Source organism: Brassica napus, chromosome A1 (genome assembly GCF_020379485.1).
Source record: "Brassica napus cultivar Da-Ae chromosome A1, Da-Ae, whole genome shotgun sequence".
Taxonomy (NCBI): Eukaryota; Viridiplantae; Streptophyta; class Magnoliopsida; order Brassicales; family Brassicaceae; genus Brassica; species Brassica napus.
Genome location: NC_063434.1, coordinates 19046227 through 19065161, shown reverse-complemented (window position 1 = coordinate 19065161; position 18935 = coordinate 19046227). Strand labels below are relative to the sequence as shown.

Below are 18935 nucleotides of genomic sequence, written 5' to 3'. Positions count from 1 at the left end.
ACACAACCACTCTCTTTGTGTTTTCCGGTGTCATCCTCCGACACCACTGTTCTGAAATTCTAAGGTAATCATCAGAAATTCGACGTCTATGTTTCTGACTTTCTAGAATTTCCTTTTGTGGAACCATAAAACACTAACATGGTTCTTCTCCGTAATAGCTTCTCCGACGTCCTACTTGGTCTTCTCCGCTATTCTGATGATTCCATGGTAACCTTACTAACCTTAGTACCTCCTCTACGCTTTGTCTCTTCCATTTCTTTGAGACCTTTGCAGTTTCTCCGATGATCAGTCGAAGTTCCTCTGCTTTTTCCTGAGATTTTATTCTTTGGATCCTGAAACTTATGTTTCATCCTTGCAGCATTTTTTCAGATTTATTCTTTAAACAACAAGCATTTTACTAAAAACCACATGTAGTTTGGCTGCTAGCAAACGTATATCAAAATAACATAATTTTACCATCAAAACATAGTGCACCGTTTTTTTTTTGGGTAAAAACGTAAAGATATTATTACCAAGTTTTTTCGTTTTTGACAGAAACACGGAAGGTAACCCGAAGCAGAAAAAAGAAAAGAAAAACTAAACACAGACTCGGTCTAGAAACGAAAGCAATAAAGATACAACAACTACAACCACAGACCCGAGGCTCGACTAAAACCGAATCAACAGCTTGCCGCAAAAAGACGAGCCAAGTTCAACCGAAAGTCAGAACCCGGTAATTTTGGCCTCCACGATGAATCCACTCTTAAAGATAATGGTCTTCCTGAGAATAGCTCACTGAGTTAGAATAGATACGTAGACCTCTGTAAATACTGCATATTTGATTTCATCCATAAATCCATATCCCAATTCCATTAGTTTAATCTCTTTGGTATCATTGACATAAGAGATGTCGCCTTTTTCATTTTAGGTGAATGAGGGTTACAGCGAAACAAGGGAATGAAAAGTCGCTTTGCGTTGGATTCGAGCAAACTAGTATTTTCTGAATAATATGAAGCCAGTAAACAAACAGTAAATCCATGGGTATTGGAACCCAAGTATCCAGGATAAAGCCGATTTTTTGAAGATTTTGAACCAAAGTTCTAGAGTTTTGTTCATCCTTCACTGTAATTCTTTCTAAAGTGTAAGCCAAGTCTTGTTGGACAAAACATATCAGTAACCGAGCATTTTTGATCCATTTTAATCTTGGCTACGGTGAGGGATTTTCTTGAATTTCTCGCACACGGTCTAGGATTTCAAATAAATATAATTTAGTTCTAATATGCTCAGTCTTTGTGAATTTAATTAGTCTGTCTTGAGTCATTTTTGGAATTTGCATAATTAGTTATTTAGGTTTGTTGCTTAAACTGGAAATACGGTATTAGATGATTCAACATTGATTGTTTCACTTAATGCGAAACTCTTAGGTAAAATTTGTTTGAGACGAATACAAAGACGTGCTTCTGTATGCCGGATTGTATGGAGGTTACAGCTAGCTTTATTCGACCGGTTGAACCGTAGCCTGGAGAAGTCGATAAATCGTCAACGGACGGTGATACCACGCACTTTCTCTGTGGTGTTTTTGGCATGTTTGTGGGCAGCAAGTGTGCACCTCGTTAGGACCATTGTATGTTCTTTGAGTACTTTAGGTATCATTGTTTGTCACGTGTTAGGATTAAATTATATTTATTCGGAGTGATATCAATTTTATGGACTTTGGGTTTAGCATAGTATACCTCACTGAGTGACTGACCTGTGAAACAAACATATATACGAGTATTGGACGGATTGGTGCTATTGGGCGATTTCATTCTGATTTTTATTTGGTATGGGTGAGTGGAGATGTAGGTATGTGACGTGTGTCCTGAGATGTTGTTGGTAACACGTCCTTTTCGAGAAAGAAGGAGACGGGTGTCACATTTTGATCCGCATGCTTCCCCTCCAGACTTAAAATTTAGAAGCGCCGTCGCGGCATTACATGAAGCAGCTGAGGCTTATCTGGTTGGCCTGTTCGAAGACACGAACCTCTGTGCCATTCATGCCAGGACGGTTACGTTCATGCCTAAGGATATTCAGCTTGCCAGGAGAATCAGGAGTGAAAGGGGTTAAGGGAAAGAAGAACGATAGCAGCATTCCTTTTTTTATCAGATCTGTAAATGCCTTTCAAATTTCGCGTCCTAGGCTTGGTTTTGAGTTTGTACTCTATTGCTATGATTTGGCTATTAGGCGAAATGTCTGAATGAATATCAGTCTACTTTCATTATAAGATTCGGTTATGCGTTTCTTACAGACTTAGTATATAGTTTGAGTTTCTCGACTGTATATGCAAGATCACAATAATAAGAATTTGCTCTCTTATTAATTTTAAGGAAAATCCTCTCAAAACTTTAAGCTCTCTCTAACAATCTCAAAACTCTTAAGGGATGCAACAACTCTGCAACTCCTTTATATAAGAATAGATATCTCCTAATCCTATTAGTAAAAGCTTATCTATAGATATTTCCTAATCCTCTTAGTAAACCATATCTCGGTGGGATTAGGATAGCTTATTCTCTAAGCTAATTCAAGCTTACTCCAACATAGTATTGGTGTTCTTACACAAATCAATTACTGCAAGTAGATGAGATTCATTGTTTCTCTTCAGACGTTAGTGTTTATGTTCTTAAGGTTATAATCAAATTTGCAAAGATCTGAAAAGCTCATATGTAATGGATTGCAAGCTGTGGATACAGATATATGTAGCTTTTTCAGCAATAAAAGCATTTTCATTTGGATATAGATACCAAGTAGTTAAAAATAAAGACCAAACTAGTACATAACTTTATTTTTAGTCTGAAACTCTCACTCGTGGATAGTTCGGAAAGGCTTGTATGTCTTGACACTACTTATCAGTCCTGCGATGGATCCAGCAGCAGCTAAGAGCGAGACGATCAAGCAAACCCAGCACAGCATTTTCAGCCCAATCCATCTAGGAGAGTACTTCTTAACCTTAGTCTGTGCAATGTGCATCTCGACGGGGAAATAAACCGTTAAAGGCCAGAAAGAAGCTGCACCGATAAGACCCAAGATCGCATTGAAGAAAGGGAATATCATAGCTACCACCGTGGTTATAACCACGTAAGCTGTCCTCCACACCAACCTGAAGAGGCTGATGTTAAATTTTCCAAGGAAAGGTACGTTTACTGAATACTCAGAAGTGATGAACTTGTTGTCAGGCCAGTTTCTATTGCATCTCTTCTCAACAAACTGGAAGATGGGCTGTGCAAACACCTGCAAAAGTATGGTTCTTATGTCATTAGCCAAACAGAGAGAAAGTGCAAAAAACATAATCTGTTTCTCTTTCTGGTTTTGGGTTTTACCTGATAAGCACCAATAAGGTGGAAAGCAATGCAAGCATTTGCAAAGTCGATAAGCCAAAAAGGCTCGTAAAACCCAAAATCTGTGAGGAAATCTCCTGGTGCTTTGTTTCCAAATGCAGCATAGCCGAGACAACCACATAAGATGTAGAAGAAAGTGGTGGTTGATACTCCCACAAGGCTTGCTCTTTTCATAGATTTGTTCTCTGCTGGGCTAGATTTCAATGTATCCTGCAAAAAGCATCAACTTTCCCCGATTAGTGTACGTAAATTCACACTTCAATCCAGTTTTGTCTCATGTGTTTAGCTTAATCTTATTAGGCCGTCACTATCAGTCGACAAATACTCTATGTTACCAAATACCGTAACATATTAATAGTGAAAACTATACTATCATTAAGAGACAAAAACTATGAGTTGTTGTCTCAAATCAATAAGCTAAACTCAGTTGAGAAGAATTATTATTGTTTGCTGTGGAGAAGAGGTTGACAATGTCTTTGAATATGACATCTTGTCATTAATAGGCACATGTTAATGTTATACCTTTAAGCTAAAAGACAGGTTCTCTTCTTTTTGACTCTTTTGAATAAAGCAAATAAAAAGTGGTCCAGAGGGAATTGATTGTCAATGTCAATAATCTCTAACCACAATTCTATCAAGAGGTTCATATTCAAAGCTAACAAGATTCCATAGATATTTGATATGAAAACTTGCCTGAATCTCGATGAGAACAGTGGCGTAAGCATATGCAAACGCAATGTCCCCAACCGCTTGAAACGATCTCCATATCTTCTGAGCCGCAGTCACATCAACTCCTACCACCGTGCCTGTCATATTCGTCTTACCCACTTTCCCACCTTTCCATACCGCAACATATTAACCTTTAGTTAATTAAAAAGATCGCTATATATAGACTTCATCTACTAAGAGTGGACCAATTGGTCTGTCTAGCTACAACTTAGCTACTTTGAAAATACAATTTGTTTGACTAAGATGGTTAGTAATTGTAACTTTGCTACTAATTCAATCTTTAAAGAATTGTATGTACCTGCGACGGTCGCAATGGCTAGGCCAATCCCAATAGTTGCGTAAGTGAAGGACATCACCGCAGCCATAAGGGAGAGAAAAGAGAGCTTGTGGAAGTTCGGGATCTGGCTAAGAATAATCTGAATGATCCCGAAAACTGCCATATACGGATAATTCGATATAGTACAGTCTGCCTCGTGCCCTTTCTTGTGGAAACAGTTTGCTTTCCCGACCGCTCTGCGCAAACACCATATTACAAACACATTAATATCTTTCACAACTTGTAAAACTTCATGTAATCACCGTTACGACAAGAACAATACATTTACTAACGGTTGACTTACACCAAGCTAATAGAAGCAGTGATGGTGTAACCAACAGTGATCCCTATTAGATTCCCATACTGTGCCACACCACAAAGCTGTACTTTCCTACCACCTGCCATATTACAATAATTGCAAAGTATTATATAGTCTATTATGATTTATTACTTCTGTTTCATAAAGCAAACACAAAACACTCCACGGAACTATATATAATATTCCATCAACATCCAAAACCAACAATAATGCTAATACTACCAAAACAGTTTGCCTCTTATGCCTAGATACTCTTTAATTTACGGTTTCCTGGGGTTACACCATTTTGGATCATTATAAACAGTACACATTTTGGTTAACTAGTATATTAATAATCTGTTGAAGATATATTATTGATGAAGCCCTTTTTCAAAAATAAAAATAAAAAAGATATATTATTGATGACTTAAGAAAAGTTGCAGCCTAATTAATTATTTTCAAAAACATAGTGCATAACTGGAAACTAAGGACAGGTACCAAAGTTAAGATTAAAGTCAATGTTTTACTTAAGTTAAATATGTAAAAAAAAAAAAGTTAAATATGTAAAATCAAAATTGCAGGGACTGTAGCAAACACTAGTAATTCTAACGTAACAATTCATTTACAAGGTCTCGAATTTAGAATTGAGCAAGACAACATCGAAACTGTGAATTCAAGGAGATACTATAAAATCTAAAAATCCATGTACTCCATCTAAATTTTGAATCACAAGCACAGCCAATTGGATGCACATGCTTTTATTTTTTTAACAAGATATCAAGGATTATCTCTTATGATTTCTCTCAAAATTTTATAATTAATACCCACTGTTTTATGAACCATTATCATTTTTTTTGAGAAATTCAATGAGAACACCATACACCAGTTTAATTTTATTTCAAATTGATGAAAAAAACATAACTACGGTTGTATTAAAAAAAACTGCGGTTATGATGATTCCAATCAACTTTCATACTATTATCTTCTTTTTCTGTTCTAACCACAATATTTTTCGGAAAAGCATCATCCTATCTAAATACCACACAGTCAGTATCTATATAAATAAAACAGAATCTTTTTTTAAGAAAAAAACTGAACCATGCCTTGAAGAAAACTATTTCTTTCACTAGTACTGAGAATTTTGTATATATAAAAAGCACTTTTTAATTAAAATAGTAAAGTTGGCGTAAAAAGTATCAATTTTTTTTTTTCAAATCTACTTACAAGAAAAAGGTAATATAGAGAAGAAAAGAGACCGAAAAACATACCAAGGTAAGAACGAACAACGTCCATGTAAGTGTAATTTCGTTTTCCGGTGACAGGATCCGGCGCACGGTAGCAATCAGCGAGCATCGTGGAAGTGAAATAAGTGATAAAAGAGAAAATGACCAAAATCAAAGTCCCTGCGATCCAACCAAGCTGAGCTATAGCCCATGCTAACGACAAAACTCCGGAGCCTATCACCGCCGTGATAATATGCGCACTCGCCGTAAGCCACGTCCCAGTTCTCTTCTCTCGGCCATCGTCATCAACGTTCTTTGTGGGATCAGACACGTCGTAGACGTTGCCGGATTCCGCCGCGGGGTGATCTTGTTCGGTGTTGAAACCCTTCATGTTGACAGAAGAAAGAGAGAGAAATAGAGAGCAAAGAGGTGGACAAAGAGAAAGAAGATAAGTAAATGGGTGTCAGAGAGAGTAAATGAAGAAGTCTAACTATAGTCAACAGATTTGGGTTTGCATAATATCACATATATAGACATACAAAGTATATGTATGCGTATATAATATACTATAATATAATTTAGTCTTTAGCATATATGCCAACCAGACGTATACGTAATACGTGTTCGATTTCAACTTTTCATTTCTGTATAAATGTTTTTAATGTTTTCTTTTTAATATGGCTTGGGATGTGTGAGTGCTTGGCTAAACTTTGACCCCACTAATGGGGAGATGATTTTAATGTTCGGATTAGCTTAGCCATTCTTCCCAGATTCAAAAGTCGAATTCGAACCTGATCAAATTTAAAATACACGAACGGATATTACGCTATGAGAGATAGAATATTCGAATCTGAATGGGTAATATACAATTTCGAATGAATATCTGACCATTAGTGAACATATGTATATATTTTTAGTTTATTTCTATCATTTTATTCAAAATATTTATATTAATGTTATATATAGTTAAAGATCAGAAATATACATAGATTCACAGATAATTCTTTTTTTGCGCAACATACTTTTGATTAAAAACTCAACCCGAAAGTGATGTCAAAGAGAAAGTAAGTGGGCCTTTGGTACAAAACTCACAAGCTATTAGAAGATTTAGGACATAAAAAAAACTTGCAGAAGACGAAGGAAGAAGATAGCGAAACAATGGTCGACAAGACGTTAATATATCATGGATTTTACTCATTTTTAGCCATGGTATATAGGTGTTTTCAAATACATTATAATTGTTTGTAGTCCTTCTAGTATGTTTCAGGTTTTGGAGTGATTTGGAGGAAAGTGGTGATTTTGGTGCATTTTGGAGATAAAATGATAAAGACGCGAAGTTGGCCATCAACCACGACTATCGATCGATGGGCAACAATCGATCGACACACACTTTGTGGTATTGATCAACGGCGAAGCGTGCAGAAACCATATTAGGTTCCAGTCGACTTAAAGCCCAAGTCCCACAGGAATTACAAGATTACTCATGACAAATTTTAACCTAATATTTATGTACTCTGCCATTGTTCTAGGCAACACACGCTTTCATACTTTCTACTTTTCATACAACAAAATATTTAGAGTCTTAGGTTTGGAGAGAAGATCCAAGAACTCCTTCAGAGCTTTGTGATTGGAACTCCAGTTTCTTTACTCTATTCTATTTATGCAATTTAATTATTTTATTGTCATGAATTGCTTAGCCTTGTCTTAGTAGTTCATCTTGTTAGATTTAGAGTTCAGATATTTATGAGAGATTAGCCGAAAATATAGAATTGCTAAGTATCAGGATATTAATCAACTAGGCTTTTTTTAATGCATATGTTCTAGAATAGGTAAGTAAGACCTTGCCTATAGACATTAGAGTGCATTCGGAACATTGGTTCTTTGTCTGAAATATTTTAGGTTGTTCTAGGATTGCTAGAAATAAGCGGAAGCTGATTTAGTTAACCTAGTGAATAAGTTCAAACCCGTTCCTAACGCTTCCTAGAAGGTACGTTGATCGACAACTCACAAGTTGCATCGATCGACGGGCTGAAAGGTGTATCGATCGACACCCCATTGTTGGAATCGATCGACACTTTCTCAAGACCAACAAGCGACAGCTGAGGTCCTAGATCCGGCGATAGATAGTTTAAATATACGGAAGTTGATCGATAATTCTAATTGTTTGAGTTCTAGAATATCCATATATACTTAGTAGTCTATATCTATATAATCCTGATTGACTGAATATAAACCATAAGTCTAACGTCTCCCATCTCAATCCTTAAAACCCAATCAATCAACTGAGCAATAACTTGTTCACCACTGCTTATTTACTACTTTAAAAAAATTCAATCTAACATAACTAGATAGATCTACTGTATGCCTTAGTTCCCTGTGAATTCGATCTCTAAATATTACAATTGAACCTCTTATTTAAAAGATTACAAATCACTTATAGGGTAATTTGAGTGATATCAGACGTGTTGTTGTGATTCCCCCCCTCCCAATCTCACCCGATGGATCTTTGAAGACTCAGCCTAAGCTTGTATCCCGAGTAGTGGATTTCCAGGCACCGTCTGTGTTGCAAGTGATCGTAGCTGGGGGGGGGTAGGTCTTGGATTGGCGATCCGATTGGGATTCGGGTAACTTGAGAGACGCTTGTTGATTGTGCTTGTTCCCATTCTTGCGCCGCATGGATGGCTTTGCAGATCATGTCCGACAGCAGAGAGGAACTCTTCTCGAAGGTTAGCTGATTTCGACTAATCCAAAAGAACCAACAAATCTACAGGGAAAAGATTGATGGTAACTCCTGTAGGTGGTAGGTTTCTTCTACTGTTGGATAAGGTGAGCTCTTCAACGAAAGAGGAGCTTTGAGATGAGTCAAGGGTCGAATCCCAAGGTACCCCTCGCCATAACTCTTGTACAAATATACAATGTAGGAATAGATGCATCGTTGTCTCCTTATCTCCACATCTAGCACACACAGTATTAGCTAAAAGACCTCGCTTTTGTAGGTTCTCACCCGTAGGTAAAGCTCCATGTAAGATCTTCCACATAAACAACTTGAGCTTGGGGGAGAAGCGTGGTGCCCATATCATCTTTTTTCAGTCAAGTTGTGAAGCGGGTGAGTGTGATGGAGAGTTAAGGATCCCCGCCTGAGTCATGGAGTAGTAACCCGATTTTTTTGGGTACTGCCCAGAGGTGTGGAGACGCCAAATGAGTGAGTCCTCAGTATCCAACACGCTCGGCCTAATCTGCAAGATGAGGTGAGTCAGTTCAGGAAGAAGATTTTTGATTCTTCCTACGTTCCACTCTTTAGTCTCTCTGGACAGTAAGTCCGCAACTAGTAATCTTGATCTTGCAATGTAGTTGGTCCAAAAGGCCGCAAATTATCCATAGGGCTGATCCAAGAGTCCTTGAAAACTCTCGTAGAACTCCCATTACCAATAGCTTTTCCTAGGTGATTGATAAGCAAATATCTCTCTCCCCCCCCCCCCACAGTACCCTTTTCCAACCATGGGAGGAACACGAGCTTGTTGTAACCGATAAAAAAGACTGATTGTTGCAGTACTTTTTCTGTAGTATGCGAGCTAGTAGGCAGTCAGGTCTGGTAAGGATCCTCCAAGCAATCTTTTCCAAGAGTGCTCGGTTGAAAAGCTGGACATCTCGAAGACCGAGTCTGTAATAACCCTCACGAGCCAGTTAATTTTTGATCGAGAAAAACTCTGCTCGACCAGTTTGGAGTTGGTCGATCAGATTTAAAAATAAAGTCGACCCGGTGAATTAACACCTCGACGGGACTATCTTGTGGTCGAAAGGCCTCTCATTGATAGTTTTGGTAGAGTGTTAGTAATGTTGGTCGAATTTTATTTAAGCTAGGCAAGCTTAGTTGAAAGCAAGACGAGATTCGAAGGATGAGAAATTTTAGTCGAAAACTGTCCGAAAATGTCGTTAAGTTTTCTTAACTAAATTCCGACCAGTCTAATACCTTCACCAGCTATTCTGCTTGCTTTCTCAGTAAATCAGTCACATGAGCTGCACCTACCTGCTTGCTTGCTTCACTTAAGTCACATGAAAGTCACAAGCTGGTTGCTTGTTTAATAAAAACAAAATAATCTTTCTTCAAAGGAGGGAAATGACAGCAACTTGCTTTGGTTTAAGTAAACCCTCAAGCTGAAGCAACCCCTCATGCTATAAAATACCTTCTTCTCTCTTCTGGACGTCCTGTTGCACAAGAAAAACCAGAGAAAATTTCAGAGAGAAAGAGAGAAAGAAAATAGAAAAATCTGTGAGAAAAACTCATGCAAAAATTCAGAAAAAAAATCAAAGAAGAGAAGTGAGCATGGACGACCCTTTCTCACCCTTCTGTGAATTTAATCAGTGAGTTTTGCAGTGTTTAAGAGCTGAAAATTTGGCGTCCTAAAGTAGAGAATCACCCATGTTCTTCAGCCTTTGAGTTTGATCGGTAAGATGGTTGTGGATCAGTTTCTGTGAGAAGTTTTGTTGGTTTGTCTACACTGAAGATAAATTCTGAATAAATCCAACCATGGATTCTTGTGGTGTTGATCAGGTTAATTCGTGGTTAGCTTGAAGAGAGAAAACCAGTCAAGTTTAATTAGTTGTGTAAAACCGGTAAGCTTCAGCTTCTTGATACAGCCATGTTTTGATGAGAACCAATTGATGTATGTTGGTTAACCTGTCAGGATCAGTTGTCTAAGGTCTTGTTCTCTTCAGTATTGGTTGGTTTATGATTTAAACAGTCTCATAGAACCAGTAGACGAACTGATAAGAATTATGGGAATTAAACCGAACTGATTTGATCTTGTTTAGAACTGAATTGAGCTGAGTATGTTCTGATCTGATCTGAGCCGAGCAGTCTATGGTCTGAAATTGTCTTGAACTGATGTCGTCTGAGTATAACCGAGTTAAGCTGTTTGGAACTGATTAGAACCGGAGTTATCTGAGCATGAACTAAGCTGATATGAACCGAGTTAAATTGTTAAAGCTTGAACCGAGCTGAACATGGTATCAATTTGTCTTGAACCGAACTGATATGAGAGAACTGAACTGAAATGTTATGAACTGAGTTGAGTTTCTTCTTGAACCAGACTAGTGAACCTTATGTTCCAACTGTTATGTTTTGAATTCAGATGGCCAAGGAGAGTATTCGGATCAGCCGGATCCTTGTGATGGTTCTGAACCGAGAGTGATCCAGAAGGGAAGTGTGATTAGCTTGAGCTCGAGTATAGTCTTTCTTAGCCAATCTCATGGATTTAAAGGTGAGTCTAGATAGATGATGAATGAATTATGAATGAGTATGCATGATTGCATATTAAATATGATTGATTAATTAAGAATTAATCATGAATTAATTAAGGAATAATCATTGATTAATTAAGGATTAATCATGGATTAATTAAGAAGTAATTATGGTTGATTGATTAAGTATTATCCCTTGATCTATATTTATATATGAAGTTTTTATTTAGTTTAAATACTTAAGAATTAATAAGAATAATTCTTTGAGGTTATCCCGAGCCTTAGTACTTGTTCTCAAGTACTAATCTATAAGTATTCTATTAATAAGTGTGAATCATGTGAAGTCTTATTGTATACTCACTCTCCCGAAAGTCCCGCATTGCCGTGAATTGGTCCTGCGATATGGATCAAGGTCATGAAGACACGATGATGGGGTCGCACCCTGGAGGCCGTGTAACTGCATGCAGCGTTGGATGTTCTATCTTGGAATATCTGATGGAAATTATGGTTATATTTATTCCCCGTTAGGCTCGGTTAGCTTTGGTGGTTTTCCGGGTTTAGCATATATATATATTAAGAGTATGAGTGATTGGCGGGTATCGTGGAGGTGATGTTTAAGATAGATTCACATAGATGGATTGAGAGGCCTTATAATTATATTAATTATGGAATATAAATCCACTGCATTTAAATGGTGTCGCTTGCTCGGGATACTATTGATATGTGTTTGGGTGTGGGATTAGACTCACTTGATATGTAGGTAACCAGTAGGTGGGAGACCTTTACTCTAGGATGGGAAGGAACGACATTAGCCAGCGGTAGTTTTACTAGCCTTGCAGTCGTTTTGATATACTTTATGTATAAGGTTTGTTGACCGAAAACCTCGAGGTTAATCTATAATATTTTGTAAGATTCTTTTAAATGAATAAGTATATAGTGTATAAAGAATGTTTTTAAAGTACGGGTTCCAAATGATATTAGTCCTTGTCCGGACGAACCAACTATTGGGTATTACTCTTAAGGTTGTAAAGCCTCGGGTTGTACCTAATAGGATATGTGTACTTAGGCGGTTGGCCTAAGGTACCTGGATTTATTTTGGGAACTTCGGGTTAGTCGTTTATGTACACATTGTGGCTTCTCGGTTTGGTTTCAGTTACGAGTGATCGGCTGTGCATGTTCTTGTTTGATTCTTGCACGGCTGGTCGAGTCAACTTATACTTAGACCAGATCGGGGGTGTCACAGAGTCCTCACAAGCTTTTGGGTTTTGTAAGTTTGTCCCTGCGAGCGACAAATTTTTCTATCCCCTTTCTTTGTTGTCCCACCAAAATTGAATCAGAACTGATTGTATCTGATTGCATAAACCGACAGGTAGCTGGAAACATGACATGACAAAGGAGGGGATAGCCGAGTGGACGGATTGTAACATTGTAAATTTTCATGCGGTGGAGAGAACTTTGTTGACCAGCCAAGGGCTTTCTGTTTCATACGATTAACTATGGAAGCAAAGAAATCCTTCTTTTTTCTACCAAAATGTTCAGGTAAACCCAAGTATTTCTCCTCTCGTCCCTCTTTACTTATACTTAGTTGGGCGTTCACTCTTTGTGGGAACCGAAATTCACACCGTCGATTTCCGTAATCGGAGGAAAGTCAGGAAACCCTACCATTCACTGAGGTCCCAGATTCTCTGCGAGAGCCAACGACAAGTGACCAAACAAATGCAGAAAATATGAAAAGATAACAAAACAAATTTATAGAAAAGATAGATCTTATTACGAATCCGCGTAAGAGTGTTGCGATCATTACAAGAGATTATAAAAGCTTCGTAAGGGCTGTCAGCGAATTACCTAGTTCTAGCAACCTAAAACCTTAAACCTACTTGAGCCGCAGCTCGATAACAGAAGACAGAAAATATATGAAAATAGATTTGATTGATTTCGGACTGAACCTTATGAAAGGTTGCCTACGTATTCGAGGATCAAGCCGAAAGTAGTTCAAGAGTGAACCAAGAGATTGAACTGCTTGTGCGTGTTCATCTGGTAATCGGATGCCAGGCATAGAAATAGAGAATGTTGAGAATAATTCCTCAAAGTTTCTAAGTGCCGAGAGTTTTCTCTTGTGCCTCTCGCCTAGGACTCCTTATATACTCCCTCCAAGGTCGGTTTGAACTTTTTCCTTCATGCCCTTAAGCCGTCATAACTCGAAAATAGAGATATTCCATTTTTCTCGATCTTCATGATTATCTGCGGAAACTTAACATTTATCTTGCGGACAAAGTACAAACCGCCATAGTATCTATGGGTTTTTCCTTAAAAAATCGTAAGTGGGTTTCTAATCGCGTTTTATACCTGTTTGGGCCGTCTTTCAACTCGAAACTTTTATTACGACTTTTATCGTTAAAAATAAACTTTCCGCGATTTTTATCGTAAAGTTTAAGTGATAACTTCAATAGATGTGAGTCATGTGCGGTCGATCGCTATGTGGCGACCTTGTTTGAATGCTTTTTCGATGTTTCGTGAACGTGTTCTTTAGTTTCGATAAATGAACCAAGATTAATGCAATATTTCACCGCAAGACTTTTCGTAAAAGTAATCTTTACGAAGAATACTTTTCGTAAAGATGTTCATGCTGACTTTTTCCGATATTTAGACATTGATTCCGTCGCTACCGATTCTGAACCCAACAGTTAGCCCCCAGCTCGTTAGAATTGTGACTTTTAGCGTGAGGTTCTAGCGAGTGGCTTGGCAAGTTAGGCAAGTTAGGAAAGTCAGTCAGAATTAATGGTTGAAAAGGTCCGTCGTAAGTGGTCTTCTCGTTCTTCTGACAGTGGAATGCGATAAGATTGGGGCTGCGCCTTGTGAAGGCTGCCTACGTACCTTTGTCGAAGGAATCAAGCGTTTTGTAGTTCGCCCTAGAGTTGAGATTCTTAAGACCTGTTTTCCAGTGACACCTTTACTGTCCAGTTTATATGTCGTGTAGAGGTTATCAGGCATGTTGCTGCCGATGGCACTTTATATTGGTGTAGAGGGAAGATTACGAGTTCTCATCTCGTAATCTAAGTCTGTGTGAACTGCTATATTCGTAATCTGTTTGAGAGTTTTCCGTAGTGCATAAACTTGAGGGAGTTCTGATGATGCTCGAATATTAGCCAAGACACAAATTTTGGGATCTCGTACCAGGGTGTTTGATACTATGCCTAGTGATATTAGAGACCAGTGTGCTGGGTTTAGGGCAAGACCTAGGTCTAATCACGGCTTTAGGTGGTGTGATGACTACTTCAGCTTACGTTTCCCGTATCCTGATATGTCAGTGATATGTTCTCGGCTTACGTGATATGTAAGGTATGATCGAGCATCTCTTATGTGACTTGTATGGTAGAAATCGAGCATCTCTATGAGGACAATTTTTAAGTCTCCCGAAAGTGCTGACCAAAATTTCAGATTTTTTTTAGATAGTGCTATTACCCTTATGTTGGGTGCACGAGAGCTATCTCTACGAGATGGCTAAGTCTGTTAGGACGTTAAGAGTTTGTTGTGATCAGCAACAAACTTTTCGGTAGATATTACCGTTTTTGAGTCTTCGCGAAGAATACATGTTTGAAAAGATGTTAGTATGTATGACTGTTTGATCTTCCAAGTAGGTGCCTTTATCGAGGAAGGTAATTTTGTGGAAAAATGGTTCTTCAGGCTTCTGTGACATCTCGCAGTGCTGAAGATTGATTTTCTTTTGTATGCCGCGTTTCGTGCTTGAAATGTTCGCGGGCTTGAAGATGTTTTGCGATAATTGCAAGGTTTTAGTCTTAACCCTGCGTTTGAGAAACATTCAGGTATGTCTACAGATGTTCGTAGCCAAAATTGTTGTTCGGATGCTAATAATTTTATTTACGATTGAGGAATTAGGACCGAGGGGTCCCATAAATTTGTTTCTGGGAAGAAGTGTTTTCCTTCGTAGTGCTTTGTGTGGTGTTTCTTGTACATTTGAGGATGTTTCGTATAGCTCTAGGAGCTCTGTTACGAGTTTTCCTTACATGCCGCATTTTACAGGTAAAACATAGCGGGCTATAAAGTTATCGGTGGAACGTATTGAACTTGGTCGATTGTCGACAAGTTTAGGTTTTCCATTTACCGTTTGGTTGTTAGGACTGCGTTTTGTTACGAAGAATTAATCATATGATTTCCGGCTATGGGTTATACGATAATTACATGAATTTTTTAGGCAAATCGCGGATAGTCGTTTAGCCGTTAAGTGATGGAGCGATGGTTTTTCAAATACTTTGGTTTGGCATGAAGGATGTGTTTACTCAGATAGCCAAGGACGTTGAAGGTCATGCATCAGACCGTGGTATTTTCGTGTTAACATTAAGGTCATGTAAATTTACGATTGTCTTTAAAGGGGATGCTGAATTCTGGTTTGGATTTTTACTGGAAGGCGTAATTGACCGATAGCCAAAGAGCGCTTGTCGATATTGATCGGCCAAGTTTGCTGGGGTTATCTGTGTTAATATGGATGATAGTCATAGAAAACGATTCTCCGCTCTAGGTTTTAGTTATACGACAAATATTTCGTATAATGTGACATATAGTCTTATGAAAATCGAGTCGTTTTTGTCTGAGGAAGACGAAGCCTAAGAGGTTTGCTAGATAACCAGTGTGGAGTCAACGGCGGGATGACTGCCTTCTCGGATGTGACCGAGGGAAAAATAGGCAGAAGCCAGCGAGCCGCAGGGCTAAGATAATGAGATCTATTAGATCTTAATGCGAAGAGATAAAGTTTAGATTGATCATCGAAAATCAAATCTTTTGTGTTTGCTATACAAAATATACTTCTTCATAAAACCTGCTATGTTAACTTTCGAAAGTTTCTTCGTAAGACTTGGTCTGATTGTACGAAGGATTTTTTGCGTAAGTAATGGGGACCGGTTTTACGAAGGTTGTAAATCGGTGATATGTATACATATGTCAAAGTAGCGTTGTTTCCGCAGGTTTTACGAGAAACATTTCTGTTGTGATTTTGATCTTAAGTAAAGTTTGCTTGGAGTTACTCATGGAGTGTTACCGAAGCCTATTTTATTACGATCTAGTCGTAGAAAGTTTTTCATAGGGTTTTTAGATGATTCTCATGACACATTCATTTCTAGAACGAATTGGTCAACCAAAGGTAGATCTCGCCAACGCTCGGGAAGAAATTCATTCTTTTAATGTGCACGATGCTACATCTATTCTCGAGTTTTTTTCGTCGCAAATGTTTTTGATGCTTTTCCGTGACTCACTTGGTACAGCGGAAACTGAAAGAAATGCTTTGGTGCATGAAGATTTCTCGCAGAAATTATTAAACGAAACTGGCTTTATAAAGCCGGAAAGGGCTTCAAGACTTTGGCTAATCGTCGAATTTCAGTTTGATATTGGTACAGGTTTTCTACACGCATGATTGCGACTAGAAATATTGTATAGTCTTTGAGATTATGTTCATGATCGTCTGGATATGTTGCTAGCGTATAGACGAATTTTAGATTGTCGTTTGCCTACTTGGGACGATTTCCTTTGACGAAAACGTTTTCTTGACGATTTGCAAAATTTTTGAAGTTTGGGAGTATACAAGTATAGTATACGTACCTACTCCCTTTTTTTTACGAAAGAAAACGGTTGAACCGATACTTTGAAGGGTTGTGTATGTTTCTTCTTCCGAGGTTTAGAATGATCGACAATCCGGGTCGATTTAAAGATGACGTTGGGACTGTGATTTGGTTGTTTCCAGGTTAACGACTTCGAATATGTTGGTTTTTAGAAAATCGCTAGAAACAAATCGGTTTTAAGACGACGTTCATGTCTCTAGTTTTTTCTCTCTTCAGGAAGCGAGCTTGATATGCGTGGCGATCGTTTCTCAATTTTCAGAGAGTTTAGATCGGTTTGCAAGATCTGGCTGAACAGTTATGGAACAATATATCGAGACAGGAAAAATCGCCTAAGAATTAGTTCGCTATACTATCCACCTAGGTTTTACGTTCCCTAAAGTTCTATGGCAGTCTCGAAGGTATTTTTATTTCTTAGTAATTTCCTACGAAAATAACAAGTCTGATTTCAAAAATTTCAAGTCGGAAATACCTTAGTTCTCTCGAAGATTCGGGTTAGCCTCTTCTCTGTTTTGCTTGCTCATTTGCCCTTACTCTTTTCGTGTATGTGTGCCCATTTTGAATAGCAAGGATATTGATTCTTCCTGAATTTCTCGGCTTTCCTAGCCGCGTTTTGGCTGATGCTAATCTTTCGGTTTTCGTGATCCATGTTTCAATCTTAGTATCATTGGATTTACGAAAATGAATAAGCATCTCGTCGAAAACTTTTTAGCGTTTAGGAATAGCCAGGGGCGATCGAGAGATGCCAAGGATGATCAAGAAAACTCGCCGGGTGATGAGGTTTTGGCCACAGATCAAGGCGTGAGAGGAAGGATGGTGAGACCGTGGAGAAAGGAGGATGGGTGAATTTTGATTCTCGGATTTCGCTCCATCTTTTTCCTTTATCCGAGAGTCTTTTTCTCCGATCGTTGTTAAATTTTCGAAGGGTGTCAAATGTTGCCAACTTTAGTTTTACTAATATTTTTCCAAAAAATAATATCGAGTTTAATTTTACAAAAATTATTCCGCAAAATGTTATCGATTTTAATTTACGAAAGGTTTTTCGTAAAATGTTGTCGAATATAATTTTTACGAGATTTCTTCCGTAAAGAGGTTTTCAAGTTTTGGCTGTACGAGAGTCGTGACGAGGTTAATTATTGCAACCAAATTTAGTCAGAAGTTTTTCTCTTATTCGTGGGATTGATCCTTTGAAGTTTCGAGTAGTTTTTTTGAAGTAAGATTTAGGTAACAAACATCGACAACTTGCAGAATTTGTTACTATGGAGGTGATACTTGAATTCTTACGAAATCTTAGGCTTCAGAGAATGTTTTAGCGGTGGGGATACGATCTCCCGTTTTGCTTCATTTAGTCTTCGTCAGCTGTTTTAGGTTTCGAGTGATTCTATAGAAATCAACTTCGTTTCTCTGAAAGTTATTTGGATGAAGTACAGCCGTAGGGGTTTCGTAACCGATTTGCTGCGCTTCCTTTTTCTACGATTAATCTAAGGTTTTCCGAAAGATATTTGGAAGAAGTACAACGGCGAGTTATGTACCCGATTTGTTGTGCTTCCCTTTTTCCGCGACTAACCTAGGATTTTTCCGCAAGATATTCGTACGAAATACAATAGTGAGTTATGTACCCGATTTGTTGTGCTTCCTTTTTCCGCGATTAACCTTGGATTTTTCTGCGGTTTTGGGGAGAGGAAGTATTACTTTTCCGAAAAGTTTCCAGAAAACGCATTTTGGTAAAACCCTTACACGTTGAAATTTTTTTAGTTTGGTAATGAGCCAAACTTACGGGCTTTGATAAGATTTATTGTTTCCCTTTATGTTTAGAAACAGAAATCGCGAGCTCGTTACATTGCATTTCCTGTGGCGAAAAGTTGCGTCAAGGTTTTTGATTTTCTTAAGAACTTTGGCGTTTGCGTAAGCGTTGGCCATAGGCGCAGTGGCGGCTGGAGTTGTCTTACCAGGGTTGTTGCTTACTGCGATTTTGTCTTTCGTATTTCCAGACATTGTTTTGATCGAGCGTTTTGCAGCTATGAGTTAGAGTAATCCGTACCCCCCTCCCTCCTTCTAGTGCCAAACGGTGGGAACCAAAATTCACACCGTCGATTTCCATAATCGAAGGAAAGTCAGGAAACCCTAACTTTCCACGCGGTCCCGGAT

The 18935-nt window shown here is 38.3% G+C and overlaps 1 protein-coding gene across 1 annotated transcript; it reads right to left on the bottom strand.

Moving 5' to 3' along the window:
- Positions 1–2663: 2663 nt before the first annotated feature.
- Positions 2664–6546, bottom strand: LOC106451430 (amino acid permease 1-like). Its single transcript, XM_013893361.3, has 6 exons — positions 5965–6546; positions 4703–4796; positions 4381–4595; positions 4047–4189; positions 3336–3563; positions 2664–3246 (listed from the first exon to the last, which is right to left on the bottom strand). The coding sequence occupies exons 1-6, from the start codon at positions 6308–6310 to the stop codon at positions 2818–2820; spliced, it is 1455 nt and encodes a 484-aa protein (XP_013748815.1). The 5' UTR covers positions 6311–6546; the 3' UTR covers positions 2664–2817.
- Positions 6547–18935: the final 12389 nt, after the last annotated feature.

Excerpts from the sequence above, each read along its gene's own strand:
- LOC106451430 (XM_013893361.3), bottom strand. The coding sequence starts at position 6,310 with ATGAAGGGTTTCAACACCGAACAAGATCACCCCGCGGCGGAATCCGGC. Across the intron at positions 4,190-4,380 it reads AGCCATTGCGACCGTCGCAG|GTGGGAAAGTGGGTAAGACG; the intron begins GTACATACAATT and ends CGGTATGGAAAG. Across the intron at positions 3,564-4,046 it reads CTGTTCTCATCGAGATTCAG|GATACATTGAAATCTAGCCC; the intron begins GCAAGTTTTCAT and ends TGCTTTTTGCAG.